Source organism: Gobio gobio (genome assembly GCF_949357685.1).
Source record: "Gobio gobio genome assembly, chromosome: 1".
In the NCBI taxonomy this organism is placed as follows: domain Eukaryota; kingdom Metazoa; phylum Chordata; class Actinopteri; order Cypriniformes; family Gobionidae; genus Gobio; species Gobio gobio.
In genome coordinates this window covers 27930774-27953795 of record NC_137097.1, presented here as the reverse complement: position 1 = coordinate 27953795, position 23022 = coordinate 27930774, and the positions used below count along the sequence as shown (strand labels likewise).

At 37.4% G+C, this 23022-nt stretch overlaps 2 protein-coding genes across 2 annotated transcripts in view; one reads left to right on the top strand and one right to left on the bottom strand.

Annotated features, from left to right (window-relative positions):
• proza (protein Z, vitamin K-dependent plasma glycoprotein a) overlaps positions 1–23022 on the bottom strand; it is a 229740-nt gene that overhangs the window by 23446 nt on the left and 183272 nt on the right. The window lies entirely within an intron of this gene.
• The window catches only part of iqck (IQ motif containing K), a gene marked incomplete at both ends in the record, with an annotated part of 88648 nt that overhangs the window by 26182 nt on the left and 39444 nt on the right, over positions 1–23022 (top strand). The window contains 4 exons of the mRNA XM_079807586.1: positions 10994–11046; positions 11162–11239; positions 16992–17076; positions 18936–19050. Of these exons, the coding sequence (XP_079663712.1) occupies positions 10994–11046; positions 11162–11239; positions 16992–17076; positions 18936–19050 (331 nt within the window). The remainder of the gene's footprint in view (positions 1–10993; positions 11047–11161; positions 11240–16991; positions 17077–18935; positions 19051–23022) is intronic.

The window sequence follows — 23022 nt, the reverse complement described above, 5'->3', positions numbered from 1 at the left end:
CGATCGAGACGAAACCAGCGTCAGAAGTTCGGAAACATAGGTCGTTAGGCACGATCGTGAGCCCAAATGTCAAAATATTGATAGTAAAGGGTTGTAAAATCCAATCAAAGTCAAGTGTCAGTAATTTTTTACATGTTTTTTCATATAAATGTCTATAACTCCAAAACGAAATGAGATATTTTCACCAAAATTGACACACACATTTATGGGCTCACTCCGATGACACATACAAAAAATTGTAGGATTGTGCCTCTTGGTGGCGCTATAATAGAACAAAACATGACATTGGCACTATACAACTCAATGTTTTAATGTGGTGTTTTAACGGTTTTGCTTCAAATGTCTTTACTCATTTTTTCAGTTGGTCTGCTGCTATCTTCCTTGTTTGCTTCTGTTGCGCTTGGCCCCGTTAATGGCTGCTTGCAGCTATATTTATTATTATTTTTGTAAAATCCTATATTTCTATTTCAGTATGTCTTAAAATGTAATTTATTCCTGTGATCAAAGCTGAATTTTCAGCATCATTACTCCAGTCTTCAGTGTCACATGATCCTTCAGAAATCAAAATAACAGCATTTATTTTAAATAAAAACTTTTGTAACATTATAAATGTCTTTACTGTCACTTTTGATCAATTTAATGCATCCTTGCTGAAAAAGTTATCCCCCCCCCCCAAAAAAAAAATTCTTACTGACCCAAAACTTTTGAACGGTAGTACAATGTTACAAAAGCTTTCTATTTCAGATAAATACTGTTCTTTTGAACTTTCTATTCATTAAAGAATCCTAAAAAAAGTTTGATAATTGACATTGATAATATTCATAAATGTTTCTTGAGCATCAAATCATCATATTATAATTATTTCTGAAGGATCATGTGACACTGAAGACTGGAGAAATGATGCTGAAAATTCAGCTTTGATTACAAGAATAATTTACACGTTACCATATATTCAGATAGAAAACAGCTGTTTTACATTGCAATAATATTTCTGTCACATGTCTGTCTGCTTGTTTGGTCTTTCAGTTGTGTTTTGATTCTGTGTTTAGTTAATTATCTTGGTTTCTGTCTGCTATTTAAGTTCCTCTTGTTCACTCAGGCCCTGTCCACACGAACACAGGTATTTTCAAAACTTTCAAATTTTCAAAAAAATATTTTTCTATGCGGTTTGGCCATTTGTCCACATGCAAACGCAGTATCTGGACACTGAAACCGAACTTTTTTGAAAACTCCTGCCAGGGTGAAAATTTTTAGAAACTGTTGATGCGTACAGTGAAACCGGATATTTTGGCTTGTTGCATCAGAACCGGCAATAAAAAAAATTCCAGGCTTCTGATTGACCAACATGGCTTTACGGTTAGCGTTATAGTGCCACCTGTTGGTTTGGCATGCTCTTGACAGCGCTTCATAGCGTGCTTTTACCGTTATGCTAAGTGTTTGTTTCTGTTGCCTGTCTGCTAGTAATGCAACGTCCGCAAATTCCAAAATCAGCATTTCCGCAAACCGATTCTTCTCGGACAATTCGGCTCAATGAACCGGTTCACAAAGCTGATTCATAGGTTCCTGACGTCATCATGCAATGATGTCACTATGCATTTCTCAATGTCATGTTGGAAATGTCAAGGAAACATTCAAATAAAGTAATCTGTGTCAATGCATATTGAAACAATCTAATAAAGTTATTTGCGTGAGTGCATTTGATGATTATTGCCTTTCGTTCACTTAAGTTAATGGTGTTTGTGTTCACAGTTACTTCATTTATCCTTCACGTCGGATTCGACTGAAAATTGCGCAACTACAGTACACATAACAGGCATTAATCAACAAACGCGAATATGTTACATGTCTAAAGAAGCCTATATATAGAAAGAATAAACTTTTACATTTATAAATTTAGCCTAACAATTTAGAATATAATCTGCAGGCACAATAAACTACAGTAAAATGTATTTAAATTTCTCGACAGAAAGGTTTTTCCAGGTTTTAATTTAATTTAATAACAGTAGTCATAAAAAGCATATTTCCAGTAGCCTACGTGTCTCAGACAGTGCGTCACCAACTCAATCATCATCGGTAATCCTCTGCAAATTTCGACAGATGTTTGAACCGGCTATTTCGGTTCTTTTTTAGTCGGACGTGCTACTTCAGCTTCTTGAACTAGTTTGATTCAGTTCGATTAATGAACCGGGCTCAAATGGTTACTTGCTGAGAACCAGCTCAAAAGAACAATTCGTTCAAGAATCGAACATCACTACTGTCTGCCTGTGCTAAAGATCAAAGTTTATGTTTGATTTTGGATCCTCTGACTCCTCAGTTTGTTCCTGGTGCTACACACCGTGACAATTTCACAATATCACTGTTTTTGTATTTTTTATAAAATCAAATGCACCCTTGGTGAGCAAAAGAAACTTCTTCTAAAAACATTAAACATTTTACCGATCAAAAACTTTTGAACATTGTTGTGGCATATTCTAAGTTCTCTCAGTTCAGCATTTGAAGAAAATCTCAAAGTTCCAGGTCTCAGAAGATTTTAACTTTATTGTATGAACAACAAAGTGAGATGCCAGCTGAACATCTGAATTTTCCATAGTAAAACTCCATCATTTATCCTGTTTTCTTATCTCTCCTCATCCAAAGGGCACCCTTCCAGCCATCCTTTCTTCTCTAACTCCACCTTGTGATTTCGCAACACCACCTTATGATTTCGCAACACTTAAATGCAAACCTCTGCATCTTTTAAGATTTACCGTGGAAAATCCCCAGAGTTTCTCTTTTTTCCAACAATACATGTCATGTACCATTCTCTTAAACCTCCACTGGTTTTCTAGGCCTCACATCCGTGCCCGTACACCAAGGGATGTAATCTTCCTGTAGTATGAGGGAAGCGGACAGGTGTGACCCTCAGCTCAATAATCCACTCTATGCAGGCGCGCGCTCATGAACCGTTCACTGGTAAAACAATGCTCGCTCAAATCCCGCTCAGACAGGACATGCATCTGTACTAAAGGCCTACTTGTTGTAGCCATTAAACAATGTATTTTGTTTAATATTTATGTTTAAATATTATAATGTTATTTTTAAATTTCATCTGATTGTGAAAAGTGCAAAGATGCGAGTGGGTCAGAAATTATTTTGGTTGTTATTATATTTTGTTTAATATTAAGTTTTGTTTTGTATGAAGCCCTTCTTTAAAATGAATTTCGTTTTGTATAAATTGTATCTTAATTTTAATCAAGGTTTCGTCAGCCAATTGCTTGGATTTAATAAATAACAAGCAAATAGAGTAATAGCAGATTATAAGGGTGAGATGAAGTCGCACGGATGAAGTCGCACGGGAGCGATCACATGCATTGCACATGAGCTGGAGTGCGTCTCATAAATAAACGAAACTCAGCAGCTACTGCCTCACAGACATGAGAAATATGTGTATAGAAAGCTTGAAATGTCTACTTTTAAACAAAACAATTCGAAACAAAAAGAAATAGTCAAGCAATGTGCACTGTTCACTAGTGGCAATGATATACATCTGTTCATTCATTCTTGTCAAAGATGCTGACGTCAGACGCATGTCCGTTTACAAACCAATCAATAGCTGTTTCCATTCAAAGTTGCGAATGTAATTTATGCGCAAAAATGCAATATCGCATAAAACATTTGCGAATAAACCGACGAATGCACCGTTTCCATCCAGTGAGTCGAAGAGAACATAATCGTCACTTCCTGATAAACTACCGCTAAAAAATCACTAAGAAACATAGGAGAAGCCACCATATATAATCATTTTCGTATATAATATATAATAAACATTTGCGTATGAAACATCCGAGAGAATACGAGTTGTGCATGAAGGAATCTACAGACAGCAGCCAAAATGTATTTTATTTTACTGTGCAAACCGCCGCATATAGACAAATAAAATATAAATAAAAATTCTAAAATACATAGGCCTAAACTAAATATTTTTCACTTAAATAATTACCAAATTAAGGTGACAAAAGGAAAATACACTGAATCCGTAAGCTTTAAAGAACCGGAATCATTTTTTTTTTTTTCAAATAAAAATAGAAGGCCTAGGCTACCTCAATCCACACCTTGTATGTTTTTTGTTTGTTGTGTGTGGGTTAGTCTGGAGCGCAGCCATTTGACAGTTAAACCCGCGGCAGAAAACACCCTCTCAATCCTTCTGTCTCCGCAGCGTGCGAGCCTTGGCTGACACCTGACAGCGCGTGGTGCAGGCGCCTCCTGCGCTCTCTCCGTTGTGTTGTTCTTTGAAACGACAGAGGACGACTCGGGGTAATTTTTCTATAAACCATCAGGAAACAGCGGGGAGAAGAACATACACAACAATGTTTACTTTAGTAAACTTGACCAAAACCACACTTTTAAAAGCCTTAAACAAGGCTTCAGATGGCACTGATGCCCCGGGAATACAGAGATAATGCCTCACTAGAGTGGCCAGCCTCGGGAAGCGCCATTCATTTGCTTTCCACCAGTCAGGAACTTGTACTGCTGCTGTATTTTTCTGTCGAAATGGTCCTGCACAGTAAGCTTTTCCATTGCTTCATTTTGCGAGATATATCTGGTTTGTGGTTGCACATGTCGACGCGCCCTGTGAGTGAACAAATAACGCTATACAGCATATTTTTTTTAACCATTAAAAACATTTAAACCGTTTAACTGGTAGTATTAATATTAATACTACACTGCTGTGGACGTTGTTTACTTCGTTAATGTGTTTACTGTGATAATGGACTGAGGATGGGTGAAGGATTCAGTATTCGGTTTCGGATTCGGCCGAATCTTAACCAGTGGATTCGGTATTCGGCCGAACCCCAAAAATCTGGATTCAGTGCATCCCTAATTCTATAGCTTATGTTTGTTAACATAAGCCACATCTTCTAGTCATGTAACTTGGAAAAAGTTACAGGCACATATCACTTGCTCTGTGTTGATTGTCTGTAGTGACGAATGACATGTTGACACAGAAACAAACATGCCACTAGGGTCCGTGTAGTTCTTACGGGGAATTTTCTTTTGTGGTTGGAACAGTCCTTGTGAGTCATTTGTTGACCTAACAGGTTTCCGAACCATGAAGAATTATCTTCAGTCATCTGATGTCATTTTGCTGAAAGATCAAGAATGCCTTGTTGGATTTTGTTCAAGAGTACTTGACCAGTGCTGTGGAGAGCTTGGGGTGGAGAGAACATAAACCAGGGTGCAACTGTAAAATCCAATAGTTGTTCTTACTAAGACTTTTTTAGTAAACTTTACTTAATGTCCAATAATTTGTTGACCTTACTTAAAACAAGTAAGTAATCTGAACTATTTGCATGCTATGCCTTCGTTACTTAGAAAACTCAAGTAAACATTACTTGACTGGTTTGAGTACCATTTTGCCAAAGCATAAAAACAAGCGGGTGGACGGGCGGACGGGCAAAGTGTTTTTGAGGCGGGGCAATTTTTTATAGACTTATCACTCATTTCCTCCACTTCTTCTCACCATAATTGTGATTAGTGTTCCCTTTGGTTGGGCACTTAGAACTTCATTCATATTATAGTAATTAACTTCCTATTAATGCAGCAATGCAACAAGAAATTGATTTCAAAACAAGGGAAGTAATATATATATATATATATATATATATATATATATATATGTGTATATATATATATATATATATATATATATATGTATATATATATATATGTATATATATATATATATATATATGTATATATATATATATGTATATATATATATATATATATATATATATATATATATATATATATATATATATATATATATATATATATATATATATATATATATATATATATATATATGTATATATATATATATATATATGTATGTATATATATATATATATGTAATATTTGTCCATTAATGATATAGAACATATCTATTTTTCATGTCAAATAATGACCTTTTAACATTTGTTTTGCTAATATTTATGGCATAACCTTTTAATTGAGTTGATATAATCCCTCTATGTTTGTCACAATATCATTTAACCATGCTCGAGTGTGTCACACACACACTTCAACATTCAGCATGCAAAACACAACAATGCTAACAAGGATTTTTTTTATTTATTTTTTTATTTTTTTATTATTAATACGACCTTTACTATTTTACTTGCTGTCATTATTGGGGGTAAAATAAAGGCAAAAATAGTAAAACGAAGCAATTAATTTATTCATGCCACAATGCACTCTGGGAGTACACTTCCTCAGATCCCAGATAGAATTAAGTTGACAAAACTTAAACGGTTTAAGTAAGAACAACTTAATGCAATTAAAAAGATAAGTGAAGTAATTAAACAGCGGTATTACTTAAAATTAAAGTATTTAGTCTATTCAACTTAAAATAATTATTAGAACGACTAATATCTTTAAATAAATTTAACTCAAGTTTATCAAGTAATCATTACTTAAATTTTTTAGGGCAACCACTTTCCTCAAATTTTTTAAGTAAACTCAACTTATCCGGTTTTAGAGTGTGCCATTGAATTGGCTGGGTAGGATGTTTTAGACAGAAGTTCCTCCCATCATGTGCCACCCATGGGATTCCTGCTCCTACTGAAGGCGGGTGTGGCATGCAAACGTTCTTTCCAGCAAACATGGCGTTTTTTGACATATTCATAAGCTCTAAGAATATGTTGTTTCTGGAGTCTACACTTTGTGCGATGTCCATGATGATTAGTAGCAAGGCAATCTTGATCATGTTGATGGATGACTGAAGGATGGATGAGGATGGGTTCGTGACTGGTGCACGCTGTAAAACAATGTTCGGGGCTGTGATGCTACCTTTCACAAAAAGTATCTTGTCATTGTGATGGATCACAAGGTAAAGGTAGCTCCTCACAGCCCCAACACTTAGTTTTTTGCCTGTTCTTTTTGTGCTCTTAAAAGAGCCTGAGCAAGCTGTCCTAAAGTTTCAGTGTATCCTGTCTGAACTACTTCAGAGTTGTAGGCGGGCTGAGAAGGAACAGAATTATGCATAGTATTTATTTTACTATCTCGCAACTTCTTCCTACACTCTTTCTCCCAGTGCCTTGATTTTTCACAGTAGTTACATTTGCCTAGCCTGACAAGCCAGACCCACATCAAGATGTTTGGTCTGGAATTTCACCATTGACAGGGCTCAATCCGAGGGGCGGGATAAACGGTTGTCTGTCAAATTCCCTCTGCACGCAATTGGATAGCGCCAAAACCAACCGAAGCAGAGCTAGCGTTAGTTGATAGATTAAACTCTGAATACATCTTCCTTTCTTATGAATGACTTCAGTGCCGTTCTTTGTTCTTTCCTCAAAGAAAAGCTTAACTCCAAGTCTTCCAGAGTAGCGGCCAAAAGCGATTTGAAAGATGCTGATCGTCAGCTTCTTTGTTTATATGTAGCACCAAGAACCTCCACAACTACACTCCGTCATTATGTTAAGCCCGCCCACCGACTCTATACACGCTGTGATTGGCCTGACCAGAATTTGGTTTTTCCAGCTCTGAGGTCTACCGAGAGTTGCTAGACTACACTCGCGGCAAAATAATTTTTCTGCTGCTAGGGTGCGTCTAGATTTCTAGGCTAACATTTGCCTTCTTTCTTAGGCCATCTGTTGTCTGGATTCCTTTGGCTAAACGTAGCTGTGGCTATTCTCACTTTTGCCTTAACATCAGCATCCCTTTCCCATATAGCTAACCTTTCTAGGTTACTTCTGAGGGTTTTGTTAGACCAAGTTAGATCAAGGAATGGCAATGCTTTTCTGTACTCGGCTAAAAGACCAGCTGACCAGACGTGAACAAAAGCTCCCTGGTCATCTTCTAGCACACATTCAGAATCATCAACTATACCACTGTAAGTTACAGCTGACTGACAAAATCTTTCAGTGAATTCACTCACAGCTCACAGTTCCTTTGCACACAGTAAGTGATTCTGGACCAGTCTATTTTGGGTCCCATGATATTCTTTAGAATTTTCAAAACACCTTCTCTCAAATCGCCTTTGGTGGCATGTTGTATTTCAGAAGTAACAGCAGACTCAAAACTTTTGAATTCAGATTCAATCTGTGACATCAGCTGTGTGACTTCTGTTAACGACATGTCGTAGACACGCATTTTGCATAACAATGTCCTTCTAAATTCAGAAAAATGTGTACGTGCTGAGGGCAAGCTCTGGAATAATCTTTCTATATCTCTAGGTCCTAGCAATTTGGCAGTTTGAACTTGGACAACAGAATTAGCAGGAATACTTTCAATTACCTCAATTCCCTGAGACATTCTCCTAGCGCCACATACTTTAACTGAATCAACAGGCAAATCAAATACTGATTGAATGGCTACATCTGTTTCAAAGAAAGCTTGCAAGTCAGGATAAACGTTATCAGGCTGACTAACTTCATTCACAACAGTTTTCTCTGCAGCTTTGTTGCAGTGCAATTTCTTAGTCAAAGATGCTACTCTAGCACAGAGCTCTTTGTTCTGTTTCTCTAGCTCTGAGATATGCTGAGACTGTTGTCTAGTGCTAAACCAAATTCTCTGTGACAACAAATAATGCCTTTCATATTGTTCTTGCGAATACATGCTCCTAAAACTTTTTTACATTCATCAATCGACCAAGTCTTGTCTGGATGGATCTCATATTTCTGCGTTAGTTCTTGCCTAACTTTCTCTCTGACAACTAAATTCATTTGCACTCCTAACTGTGATTTGAATTCACTATCTGTCCACAAAGGAGCTGCGAGACCACCCTTTTCAGTTGTGGGGATCAGTCTAGCATTCTTTCTAAACATTTATTGTGAGTTTCTTTGTTACCACACAATCAAAACACTAAAACTTCTCTGATCAACAGACTTGTTAACATAGATCAACTATTGTTAACTTTCCTTTGCAAAACAGAGGACAACACAAAAATTAGCCTGTATGCTAATCTTCCCTGCCTGAAAACAGAGGCTTAAAACAAAATTTCTTAGCTTGTGATGCTAAACTTACCTGTGTGAAATACAGAGGCAAAAACAATTCTTCCCTACCTGAACAGAGGCTTAAACAATACTTCCATGCCTGAAAACAGAGGCTTAAACAATTCTTCCCTGCCTGAAAACAGAGGCTTAAAAGCACTATTAGCTCAATGCTAATCTTCCCTGTCTGAAACAGAGGGTAACTCATCTCTAAAACAAACTTTTTAGAGGATAACTTAGTAAACCAGACCCTACAGCTGTCTGATAACTCTTCTCTGGCGGCGCAGAGAAAAAACAAATTTGTACTGGTCTTTAAGGTTCTTTTGGATAGATTGACACCAAACAACCCTTGGCTGTGCAGAAAAAATTCAGTCTGGAACGTTGTCAGATCTTGGAGCTTGAAGTTTCAATCTGGAGTCTGGATTTAGGTGAGGAGCTCTATCCAGGTCACGGCACCAAAACTGTTGTGAACTTCTTTTTCCTCGTTTGAAGAAGGACAGGAGACGTTGGGATATCTTTAAAGCAGACGTTACTCTTTATTGAGAACCGTGCTGTTCTTCCGCTGAGGTCCTCCAACAATCTTCCAACAAGTCTAACTAAAGGAGTGGTACATTGTATTTTAATCTTCGTTTCAGGGGAAGGGATTATACAGCAGGGGAGGAGACATTCAAACAAAGGAATGCAAACATTTTATAAGTAATTGTATAGGTAAAAGGACACACCTCAGACATAACGGTGTCACCCGTCCAAATTCAATCAGCATAACAGTGTCATTCAAATGCATAGATGATAATTCAAACACTCAAGGGCTCCAAGAGCCATTAAAGACAAGTGGTGCTCATTTTACTTACAATGAAGAGAACAGGAACTGGCCTGGAAGATTTGCATAGCAGACTAATTCATCTGATATCATAATTTTTACCTTAAATGCTAAATACAATGTACTTTCTTAAATTTGTAATCTGACACTGGTTAGTACAGTTATGCTGTTACATCACGAAAGTCACATGATTTTATGTGCATCAAGGAATTTATTCGGTAAATGCGTTTCCATCGTAGTTTATGCGCATGTTTTCGTATCGGATAGAAAATGTATCCGACTCAAACGAGCGCATACGTTTTTTATGCACATTTTTAGTATTTACGCGCATCTAGGCGTTTCCATTCTGCATTTTTTTATGCGATATCCCAAAATGCGCATAAAAATAGGTGGATGGAAACATAGCTAATGTCAAGATGCAGCCCACATAGATAATGACGACAGGATGCAACTATGTCATGTAAAGTTCTTTAGTATGCTCGCATAATTGCAATGTGAAACCAAACCAAAACTAACCAAATGTATAAAATGTATCAAAACATGAACTTTGGTTTGGACCTTGGTGCGGACTTTATGGTGTGAAAACGCCCTAAATCATGGTATAATTTTCATTTTAAAGTGAACTATCCCTTTAAATAGCCACTGCCTATTATTTTCCTCCCATCTAATTTTTTCCCCAACTCCCTTTAGGGGCTCCGTAATGTCCTGAGATCCTGGGATAGGCTCCAGTATTCTCACCACAAACCTAATTAGCGGTTTGGAGAATGGATAGATCAGGCATTCTCAACCCTTGTCCTCGAGGCCCACTGTCCTGCAGAGTTTAGCTCCAACCCTAATCAAACACACCTGAACCTGCCAATTAAGCTCTTCAGGATTACTAGAAAGCTACAGGCAGGTGAGTTTGATCAAGGTTGGAGCTAAACTCTGTAGGACAGTGGGCCTCGAGAACCAGGGTTGAGAACCCCTGGGATAGATGAATATTATAATTGGATGCACCGAAATCTCTTGCATTTAGTGAGATCACAAAAAATAGCGTTATAAATTATAAATAGAAGATAAATGCTGTCAAAATGCAACCAAAATGCGACCTATTATGTGGCCATTATTTATGCCAGGATACGATCAGCAACAATATAACAATAATATAATCTTATAATATAACATATATTTTTCTTTTTTACATGCTTCATTGTCAATCTAGAGGAAAACGACAGAATTTAATGGCTGTGACTTCCTCACTGAATGGCTATACAAGTGAGTGGAAGAAATGTGTCCCTCTGTGTATTGACAATATTATTTTGTTGATACATACATAAGGTATAAATGGTCAAGTGTGTTTCAATCTATCCTTTATTCTCTTGTTCATCAGTAAAAACCCTCAATGGACAGAACGAATACCTACGGATTTTCATAAGATTCCTTTTGTCCAGGACTGGTTTCTGAAGCAGTAAGTATATTGCCTCACACTCTGCTGTACTTCATCTCTCTGTCTCTCTCTCTCTCTTTTGTGCTGGGTGGTTGGGGTCAGTTTTTATAGGATCCGTATTTTAGAGTATTTTCATTTTGGGAAACTTTTACTTCACTACATTCACAACATATTGTTCCTCGTTATTTGGAAATAAAGAAATCGTCACCCCCTTTGATGTCTGATTCATGAACGAGGTGAACCTGCTGAATTGGTTTACATAAAAACTTTTACATTTATGTTGACCCTGTAAAGTCAAAACTAAACATGTGTTCTGAGTTCCTCACACCACATATAAATGTGTTATTAACCACCCAGCCAAATTTGAATCATAAAAAAATCCGGCAAGTACATAAAATAGCTTATCAAAAACTTGAAAAAATAAGCAGCATTTTCTGCTCTCAAACGTTGGGGGGGTGTCCGCTGTCTGCGCCGAAACCACGCCCACTCGCGTTAAAGCTGCCGTAGCACACAAAACAACACTCACGTACTGATCACGACCCTCTATGATCACGACGCACCAGATGTCGGCGGGACGGGATGATGAAGGCCTGGGCGGGGGATAGTCGGTTCTGCAGCGGATTATCAGTGGATCCCAGTTGTCTCCGGTTTGTAAAACTATCCGGTGTAAAGTCACTTTAGAGGCAGGTGTTGGTGGTGATCCTCAGCTCTCCATCAAAGCAGCTGTTCACAAAATTAATCCACCTCTTCTTGATCATCGTTTTTGTTTTGAAAGCTGTTTTGTAAGTTGTAGGCTGTAATAACTAACAGTACTGACAGTAACTCGCAATCGAGCGGGCAAACTGATGCAAATGTGCTCTAGTTATGATCGTGTTAAGGGAGGAGCCAGGCTCGGTGGCTCCAGTGTGTCATCGAGCCACCGCTTTAGCCCCGCCCAGAAAATCCTGAACACAGCAACGGTGAAAAACTGTTTAGCGGCCTAACTTCTGAATTCAGTACTACATAGTTCACAGTCTTTGTAATGTGTTTCAGCAATACATTTCTAACATTTATAATGTGTTTAGAAACAAATCTCAGAATTGCCTTTACAGGGACTTTAAAGGTCCCATGGCATGGCATTTTTCTATTATTTTATAATGTTTCCTGAGGTGTACTTATATTGTTAGTATGACTTTTACATCATAAAATGTCATAATTTAGAAATAAAAGGCATTTTTTCTATACTGCTGTTTGCCCTGTGGCTGAATGCCCTGCTTCAAGAGGCGTGTCTGCTGTGAGACTTCAGTAAAAACGCCCACTGTTGTGATTGGCTGACATCTTTGCATTTTAAATGAGTGGAGGGGGCGTGGTTTAACGAGGTCTACGAGGCACGAGCAGGCACGAGCTGCTGCCAGAGAGACGGATGGACCCGAGTTCAATCACATCAGTTCTCAGCATGTCTGAACTGTTGTAGTTACAGCATATACTTCAGGTTATTAGTCTATTTCTAGTCGGAGGGACTGTCACTCATGTCAGAAAGTTAGTAACTTTAGTAAATTATGGATCAGCGCTGACTGGAGAAGCGAACCGTTTAGAACGATTCAGTCCGATTTGGTGAACTGATTCGGTTCATTAAAAAGAACTGGTTCAAAAGAAAGATCGTTCGCGAACCGGACATCACTAATGTACCAGAGACTGAGCTCAGCGATTGCTAACAAAGTTATTTATAGTAACTACTGAGTTATGAGAGCGCTGTCAATCAGTGCGAGTTTATTGTGTTTGTATCTGAGAGTTCTGAATAAACACGAGTCCTAGTCACACCGAGTCCGTCTTCATCATTATTACCAAGTTTGTAACACATGCAAAGTACCATTACAGCTGTCGAGATGAACGAGTTAAAAGTAAGTGTTGATAATAGCATTATTTTTAAAATAAAATAAAAGCCTCAGTGACGCGCGTTGAGTACACAGCGCAAACAAAGACACAACAGCAGTAATCGAATGTAATCCAGTTTATTGTGGGGCTAGGCTGGCTAGCCCGAATATGCTCACGCTTACCCCCCTTCTGCTTAATCTCACGCCGCGTTTGGTGCCTCCGCTGTGGGCCAGATGCAGTACTGGGGGTCGGGGATGTTGAAGGCCACCGGCCAGTGCAGCCCGAGCTTCGGCGTGTGTGAGGCCGATGTTGAGCAGAAACTCATGAGTGTATGCACATTTTAGAACCGATAGACGCGACGAGGACGTACAAAAACACTGACTCACAAGATAGAAAACACGAAAACACCGTTCTGTCTGGAGAGAGAGAAGCCGCAGTGTGTGCACGAATAATAAATAATTAGCTACACATCAGAAATCACTGATCACAGATCAGAAGGAACTGAAAAAAGACTTCTGCTTTCATTTGTACATCCAAACACTGAGAAACTGCCAGCATTCACTCGTTCACAAGCAATGATCTCTTGAGCGTTTGCATGGGCGTGCCAGATTCTCTGGGTGGAGGAAAGGGAGGAAACCGTTCCTGCTTGGACGTCAAACCAGGAGACTTCAGGATTGGCTCGTCTGGCCTGTCATTTTCTCAAAGGCAGAGAAAGACAGCCAGAACTCGGGTTTACACCGATCAACATTTCTATCCACTTGGGGACAATATTCAGGCTAGGGGAACATATTAATGTTGAAAAACCTCATAAAATGAAAATGTCATGCCATGGGACCTTTAACAAATTGGACTAATTGCAGCTGTTCAAATCACTGATTCAATGAATAATCTGGTTAAACTGAGCCATAAACAGGGATATCGTCAGAGCTTAAATGTGTGTGGCAACTGATGCCACAAAAAAGTTACTAATGAATTTTAGTACTGATTATTTTAAATGAAATCATATTTAGGTCATGAACTTTAGTTATCTGTTAACTAAATCTGCTGTAAATGGGCAGCTGAAATACTTAAATGTGGTCATGTCCTCATTTGTGTGTCACAGTCTGAATGGGGCCCATTCAGTATTTCCCATAGGTTTAGAATTTACTTGTGGTGGTGGGCAGGGCGGAGTGGCTCTGCTTGATGAGTGGGTTCAGAATAAACTAGTCAAACAAAGGTTTATGAATTGATATGCAGATAAAATGTACTTTTATTAACAAGAGTAATGTGCAAAAACACACACACAAAAAAAATTTTTATAGGGAAAATTTAAATATTCTGCTCTTAGTAAATGTAGGCTACCATTGTTCTTACCATTGTTAAAATAAAAACGGTCAACTAAAGAAGGTAAATCTGCTGTATATATACACCTCTTATTGTTGATTAAATCGATTAGCTTGATGTGCTCCACTTGTGTTTAATTAGGTTTAATTATCTGAACGTGCTTCTCCGGAAATTTGTTAATAAAACATCACTTCTGTGGTGAATTCAAGCACTTTCTCACTGGATCTCCCAGCGCTGTGTGATAACAGTGTCATGTGATCGAGATCGGCCCGTGTATGAGCTTTTTTTTTTGCCATAAAAAAAATATTTATTATCTCTTCTTGTCAGTGATGAGATTAGTGAATCATCCTATTATGTCTTATTACAAAAACTACATCATCCGATCAGCTTTGCTTCTGACTTCCTTTGTATGTGTTTAGGTAAACACTGTTACAAAGACCAAAAAAGCCAAGAGTCAAACTGCCTAATTAAAGGAAACACTATTGACCATAATGATGACCAAACATTTTCAATAAAACATCAACATCTAAACATCTGTTAATTCTCAATAAGAGCGTCTGTAGACGCACAGTATGACAGAAAAAAGTTGTTTAATCCTCCTCTGCTGAGATCTTCAGAGATTTAATGTCTTTTATCTTTGGTTGATTTCATCTAAGGCTGTGGCTGAAGTCAGTTGTAGTTGTTGTGTTTCTCTTTTCTTCAGTGATTCTGCTCATTATCATCATCAGGTTTTCATCACTAATGGTCAATCATCACTTAATTAATCTCTTAATTATCTCATTAACTTCAACACTACTTCAGTGTTACTTTAACACTCTGTAGAGTGGGACCAAATACACTCTGAGCAGTGCTGATTTAACACTGAGATTTTTCCGTGTGGTAGCATCTCTTTTAATAGCCCAGTCGGTATAGGGTCGAGCATACATGTTGTTGATTTAGATGATTTAAAGGGTTAGTTCACCCAAAAATGAAAATTCTGTCATTAATTACTTACCCTCATGTCGTTCGACACCCGTCAGACCTCCGTTCATCTTCGGAACAGAAATTAAGATATTTTAGTTGAAATCTGATGGCTGAGAAAGGCCTCCATTGGCTCAATGGTACTCTACACTCTCAAGACCCTTAAAAGGTACTAAAGACGTCGTTACAAAGTCCATCTCACTACAGTGGTTCTAAAATAACTTTATGAATCGGCGACAATAGTTTTTGTGCGCAAAAAAACCCTAAATAACGACTTACATAGTGATGACGATTTCAAAACAAAGCATCATGAAGCTTCGAAGCGTTATGAATCACTGAGCCGAATGATGATTCGGATCGCGTGTCAAACCGCCAAACTGCTGAAATTTGGCGATTCAAACCGCTGAATCGACTCAGTGATTCATAACGCTTCTAAGCTTCATGATGCTTTGTTTTGAAATCGTCATCACTATGTAAGTCGTTATTTAGGGTTACGTTTAGGGTTACGTCACACATTACGTAAACCCTACGTGATGTGTGAGGCTGGTAATGCTGTTTGTGGAGTTGTTTAATCCTCCTCTGCTGAGATCTACAGAGATGTAATGTCTTCTTTTATCTTCAGTTGATTTGATCTAAAGCTGTGGCTGAAGTCAGTTGTAGTTCTTGTGTTCCTCTTTCCTTCAGTGATTCTGCTCATTACCATCATCAGGTGTCCCCACCAATATGCAATTATCACTTATTTAATCACTTAACAATACAATTATTATCCAATTATCATGCTGGGAACTAGAAATGTTGTAGAACTCATTCAGTTTGAGTTCTGTTTCCGTCATTTTGTCCACACAACATTCGGTAATATTTGAGTGCAGTGAACTCATTTTTTTTAGTACATACAACTGTTAGGTTTTACAGTGTACATATTATTTCTTAAATTATAATTTTTGTTTTGATTAAATCTATATATTTTTGTTTAGATCAAAAATAGAATTTAAATTAATTGACTTTTTTCAACAAGAAAAATATACTTTGTGCTAGTTTTAATAAAACAGTTTTCATATAAAATATTGTTTAGGGCAAGTTATTTATTTTTCATTGGTTCAAGTTATAAAATATAGATGTGAACCATTACCCTACATTTTTTTAATTGGATGAATGAAAACCTTTTTGGATGAATGGAAACATTTTTTCAGTGTAGATATGTGGTTAATTTTTTGCACGCACATGTCTACCAAAACAAGAATAAGTACATTAGCAACACTCTTTTTGCCCATTGCTTCACTAAAAACTAGGATGTCCTTAAATGTGAAAGTTGTCCTTTAGTGCCCTCTTCAGAACTGTTTTAAAGCTGACCCTACTGGACACTCTGTAAAGTCCTGAAACCTTCTTCACTGCAGTGGAAGTTCTCACCTTGAAATTCTTGATTTTAAATATGATAAAATTATGAATAAAAATAAATATGAAATATTATATGTCATCGTTTGAAATGCAGTGCTGTCATAATGACACTTTTACTGTGATGAAAGGGGATTTAAATGTTTCTCTTTTTTTTGCATTGAGGTGTTTGGTGTAGAATATTTTTAGTTATTTGTAAAAATTGATTGTGTGAAATAAAGTTTAAGATTTTTTTCTTTGTCAGCCCCAGAAAGAGCCTTCCGGTTTCTCTACTTTTAACAGACGAGCAAGCTGCCATTTTGATTCAGGCATTCTGGAGGGGATACAAGGTAAGAATTACACAAAAACTGAGAGCTCTTGTGGCTGAAAGGGTTGCAGTGATGCTATTAGTAAGCTATTAGTAGGCTATTTTTGTGGTATAAAACTAAAGTTTGCTTTGGTTTTGTGGTCCAGGGTCACATATAAGGTCACAGTAAATTCCCCGGTGTTGAATTAACACCACTCTGTAAGATACTTAATAAGATACTTAAGTGATTAATTAAGTGATGATTGTTTGATTATTGATGATAATGAGCAGAATCACTGAAGGAAAGAGAAACACAAGAACTACAACTGACTTCAGTCACAGCTTTAGATGAAATCAACTGAAAAGACATGAAATCTCTGTATATCTGTCATTTATCTATAGTTATTTTGGAGAATAACAGAGGTTTAGATGTTGATGATTTATTGAAAATGTTTGGTCACCATTATGGTGATAAGTGTTCCTTTAGTTGGGTAGTTTGATCTCTTTTAGAAGAAAGCATTGTTAAAAAAAAAAATTCTAAACCTGTTAATTCTCAAAAAGACCTGTAGAGGTCTGACAGAAATAAAGTCAATGTGGTTTGGAATAAGAGAGATGTAATGTCTTTTCAGTTGATTTAATCTAAAGCTGTGACTTAAGGCCCTGTCCATACAAAGCCAGAGCTTTCCCTATCCTATCTTTTTTTCCCCCTTGTTTCAAGAAATATCTGCATACACACGAGAGCATTGAAAATGGCTCAAATGATGTAGTATACATGCCAGACCAGTATGTGGCGCTGTAATTCTGCCACGGAAATGCACTAAAAATGGAGAGGAAGAGTTGTGGCTAGAAGGGGTACAGCAATGGTAGGAAGTGAGGCAAAATCTCACAATAAAATAACAATAAATAATTGTGCTACTTACCAGATGTGTTTTATCAACTCCTACACCTACCCCAACCCTAAACCCTTACAATAATGCAAAAACAGTAATTAAATGATGAAATATTGATGTGCGCATGCCCAGTGCCCATAATTCTATCCCTTCTAGTCTCGCCCCGCGCAGGACGTGGTGTGATGACATCACCGTTTCACAAAATATGGATTGGCTGTACACACGAAAACGCAAGGGAGTCGTCTTCAGATTTATCCACTCTGCGACCCGGTTTCAAAAAATATCGGTTGCATGCTAACAAAACGCCGGATCCGTGTGGAAGAAATGCTATACAGCTAAACGCTTCTCCGTAGACTAAGTCTGTTGTAGTTCTTGTTTCTCTTTCCTTCAGTGATTCTGCTCATTATCATCAGGTGTCTTCAATGCAATCACTGAATTAATCACTTAAAGCTGCTGTCCGCAACTTTTTTTGTGTTCAATATTTACAAAAATTATATAATGAGAATGTACAACACGAATTCATTTTCCAAACCGTGTTTTGTCTTACCCTGAATCATTATGGTACACTTATAATAAGAGTTTATATTGGGACTATTTCAGACCGGTCTGGTAGGAACCACTATGGAGGAGCACAGTCCCTGCGTGACTCGCCATAGACATAAACAGAGAGAAGTAGCTCCGGCTGCAATGTTTTTCCACAAGACGCATGCAGTTCTGTTTATTAACCGCTAGAGCGTATTAACTCTAACACTGCTTCAGTGTTACTTTAACACCCTGCCATATAAACACAGAGCGGTGTTAATTCAACACTGGAATTTACTGTGTGTTTCACAACATAACTGTTACTATTGTCTACTTCAGTGTTGGTCCTGGATCCACAGCGTTCCAGTTGCGCTATCCATTTTAAAATATACTGTGCTTTATTTCATACCATTCTTAATGTACATATTTTAGAAGCTTTTGAGTAATCATATCCTTGAATACAGAATTATGTCAACATATTTATTTCCAGGTGCGTGTGCGTCCAGATGTGCAAGAGTTGAGGCAGTGGCAGAGAGAACTGCGGGAAGAGAACTGTGACATCAACAAAACGGTTCAAGACTTTTGGGCACGCCAGGAGAACAGAGGTTAAAAACACATGCTAATAATGCTCTCTCTGAAAATCCATCCACAACACAATTACATTATTCAAATGCACAAATTTCAGACAGACTGGTAAAGCCACATGCACTGGGATTTGATCTGATAATACATCGCTGTGAGGACTTATAAAAAACAATCAAGGAGGAAAATGGAGGGAGTTAGTCAGCTGACCAATCAGACATATTTGTGAGATATCAGATAACTGGTAGATCCCCCTACTGTATTATCAGCACAAGGAAGACACAAGTGTAATAAAAATATAAATGAGTAACTAACACAGATACTAAAAGAAATATAGTGCATCAGATGCATAAAATGTAAGTGATTAATTAAGTTATCGTGTACTGTACTAATAAGGTGAATAACTTTATTCCACATTAAACAAATACATTGAAGATTGTTATCTACTGATATTAGCTATAGAACATCTAATGCAAATTAGAAATCATATACTGGCAATACACTCTAAAAATGTGGCGAATCAATACTGCAGTCCACACTACCCCCTAATACAAAACCTTTGTTTTCTTGTGTTATAACCTTTTTTTTAACTCCATATTTTATTTTATTTTCAAAATTAATAGATTTAAACCTTCAGTGTTCTTTTCTGTAAACAAACTTTGCAAAACTGTCACTGCAGATATTCTGTACTGTAACTGTAAAACTGAGCCGAGCAAGTACTTTTAAGTTGTAAAAACTTGCTCTGCTCCGTTTTACAGTAACTTAAACAAATAAGCACAAGTCAACCTGCCTTACCAAACAAGACCACAGGGAGATGCCAAATGACTGCATTTAGCTGTAGTCAATACTAATACATTCAGAATTATTCAACACCAAGGGCCCAATTTTTATAGTCTATAGTGCATGACGCAAGTGCACTTAGGGCATATCCAAATCCACTTTTGCACCCGGCACATGGTCCAAGAGGTTTGTCCCTAGTCTCTTAATGAGTCATGGGCAGTGATGGGAATAACAGCGTTATAGATAAACAGCATTACTAACGGAATTATTTTTTTCAGTAACGAGTAATCAAACAAATGACTGTTTCTTCCATTACAACGCCGTTAGCGTTACTGAGAATAAAATGCGGCGTTACTATAATTGAGCTCACTGAAGCGGTTTTCATCAGTCAGACCTGCAACGTTTTTTTTTTCTCTGGTTGGTGTGTGTGTGTGTGTGCGGGCGTGCGTGCATGCCATGCGTGTTGGGGGGTGGGTGGGGTGGTACACATTGGTGGGTGGGAGACAAGGTTGAGGTTGATAGGTTGAGTTCACACACATGCACACGCATATGCACAGTCACACACACCAACGACCAGGAGGAATCAGAGCGATGGCAAGTCCAACGACTTCAAAGGTATCTTTCGCAAACTGGAAGTATAAGCACTATTTTCCCTCATTGAGGTGAAAGGTAAGAATGTTTATGTTACGTGCAACTTATGCCCAGGAAGAAAGAGTCTCTCCACGTTGGTGGCAACTAATTCTAATCTAATGAAGCCTCACATCATCACATGCCGCAACAAAATTAGTGGCTAAAAACCCAGGTGATAACGTGAGCTCCACTACCGAAGGAGTAGTATAGTACTGATAATATTTTCACAATATTTACACTATAGTAGGTCTACTGATAATATTTACAATAATGTATTGAATTTGATAGGTGTTTACCTATCAATTAATGTACAATGTTTTATGATAATAATTTATTCTATTTAGTGTCCAATTCACTCATTTAACATATTTAATATTGGGGGCATCCAAGTTATTTGACATATTTGAACATTTGAAAAACATTTTATTTTATAATGATGCAACTCAGTTACTAACTCAGTTACTATTTGTAAGAAGTAACTAGTAACTATAACTAATTACTTTTTTTAAGTAACGTGCCCAACACTGATTGTTTTATTGCACGTTACGCCCAAAACACACCCATGACCAGAGTCTCATCTCCCATTCCCTTTAAAAGCCATTTGTGCTTACACCATGGCGGGTTCGCTATTTATTTCACACAATGCGATGAGAAACGGCTTGGGCTTATGTACGAGAGAGGTGGTGCTGTGTTATTTTCTTTCCTTTGACGTATAAATAATACATTTAAAGGTGCAGTGTGTACATTTTAGCGGCATCTATATGGGACAATTTTAGACTCAAAATGGTTATTAATTGCACACACAATTATCCATGAACTTGATAAATGTTGCAGACATGTTTTACTATCCACAAACAAATGCCTTTTAACTTGTGTGTGCAAAATACAGAATTACATGAATGTGTAGCGATTTGTACAAATAGAGACATAGTTTTGAATACAAAACTTCGATTTTGTATTAATGTTGGTCAGATTTTGTGCGTGCAACGAGTAAGATGTGCATTTGTGGATCTGGTGACGTGCATGCATTCATTGACTCGTTTGTGAGTTGATTGATTTGGATTTTGAGACTTTCATTTCGCCGGTTTGGCCTTGCACAATCCACACACACAGCTGTCTAAAGCCCTATTCGCACGTGATTAGTATTATCTGGGAACCTCTGGTGATTTGTAATAATTGCAGAGGTTGTCTGTGATCTTAATCCTGTGCGAATCGGCCATGTCTGTAATTTGTAAAGTAAAAATTCCCCCGCAAATTACCTACCATATTTCGCTGAACACCGAGGTCCTGTGATAATATTAGTCCCGTGCGAATTGGCATCTCTGTGATTTGGCCGGGATTAGACGGATTGTATATAATTTTTGCAGGGTTTTTGTATCTTGTGCGCATTTTTATCTTTATGTTTCACGAAGAATGGCGCTAGGCTGCATATAATGCGCACCGTTATGATTTCCCGTGCGGCCGCGCAAATTATACTTTCACTTTAGAATGAGCAATTTGGGAGTAAATTGCTTGAATGGTGTGTTTAATATTATTCTTAATGAATAACACAAAAACAGAACAGTACAATGACAAACTCGCTTAAATGGGCGCTTTTACATTTAGCTTTGAAACTGAATCTTATATTTTTATTATATTGCTCAGTTAAGTTTTTAATTGTAGCGTCTGTTCTCTTACTGAACTAAATTATTTTTATTACTATAAAACAATCAAAATGATATCGATACGACTGTTTATAATTCCATATATATAACGAAAAAACATTTACAAGTCTTGACATCATATCCGGGAGATAGTCAGTAAATTCGAGTAAAATCACAGGCTTGCTTATCCCGTGCGAACGCGCCACGTAAAATTCAGATGTGGGGGTGTAATTTCTAAATCACACGAGGTCCCCAGATAATACTAATCCCGTGTGAATAGGTCTTAAGAAAACCTGCTGCCACTAACAGACATTAGCACCGTGAACGTTATTCTGCCTATGGGACGCGTTATATGTCCTCGTTATAAAGATGAGGAAAACGGTAGGCTAACATTAAAAAGGTATTAATAACACATAGGCTACTTTGTATAGGCAAGCAGATTAAATCAGGTTATGAACACAACATTGTTCATTACAACATTTTTCTCCCATAGAAAACCATTATAAAATGCTTAATATGCAATATAGCGCATGTTCAATAAAGTGTATAGCCTACTTTTAATATCACCGTTTTGAACAACACCTAGGAAACCCGTTATGAAGTAAAACGTAATGGGCTTCTCTGTTTTTATGTACATATAGGCTACTACATAGCTACTCTCCTATTCTTTATTAGTGAAGTATGTACAGAATTTGTTCTTTTAATATCCCCTCTCTGTAATTAAGCCACGTTAAGCGTGCAGGAAAATGCTTTAAACGTGTAATTATAAACGCGTTACATTCATATTCTGGGCTCATCTGCCTTTTTTTTTTGCACATGCTTTATTAATAAAAGTTTGGTCTTGCACGGTCTTCTTAATGCGTTTTTCACATTAAGCGTTTTAGAATATTCCAGAGGAAACCATATGAAACTTTGCGTGTTTTGTTTTCATATTTTTATACT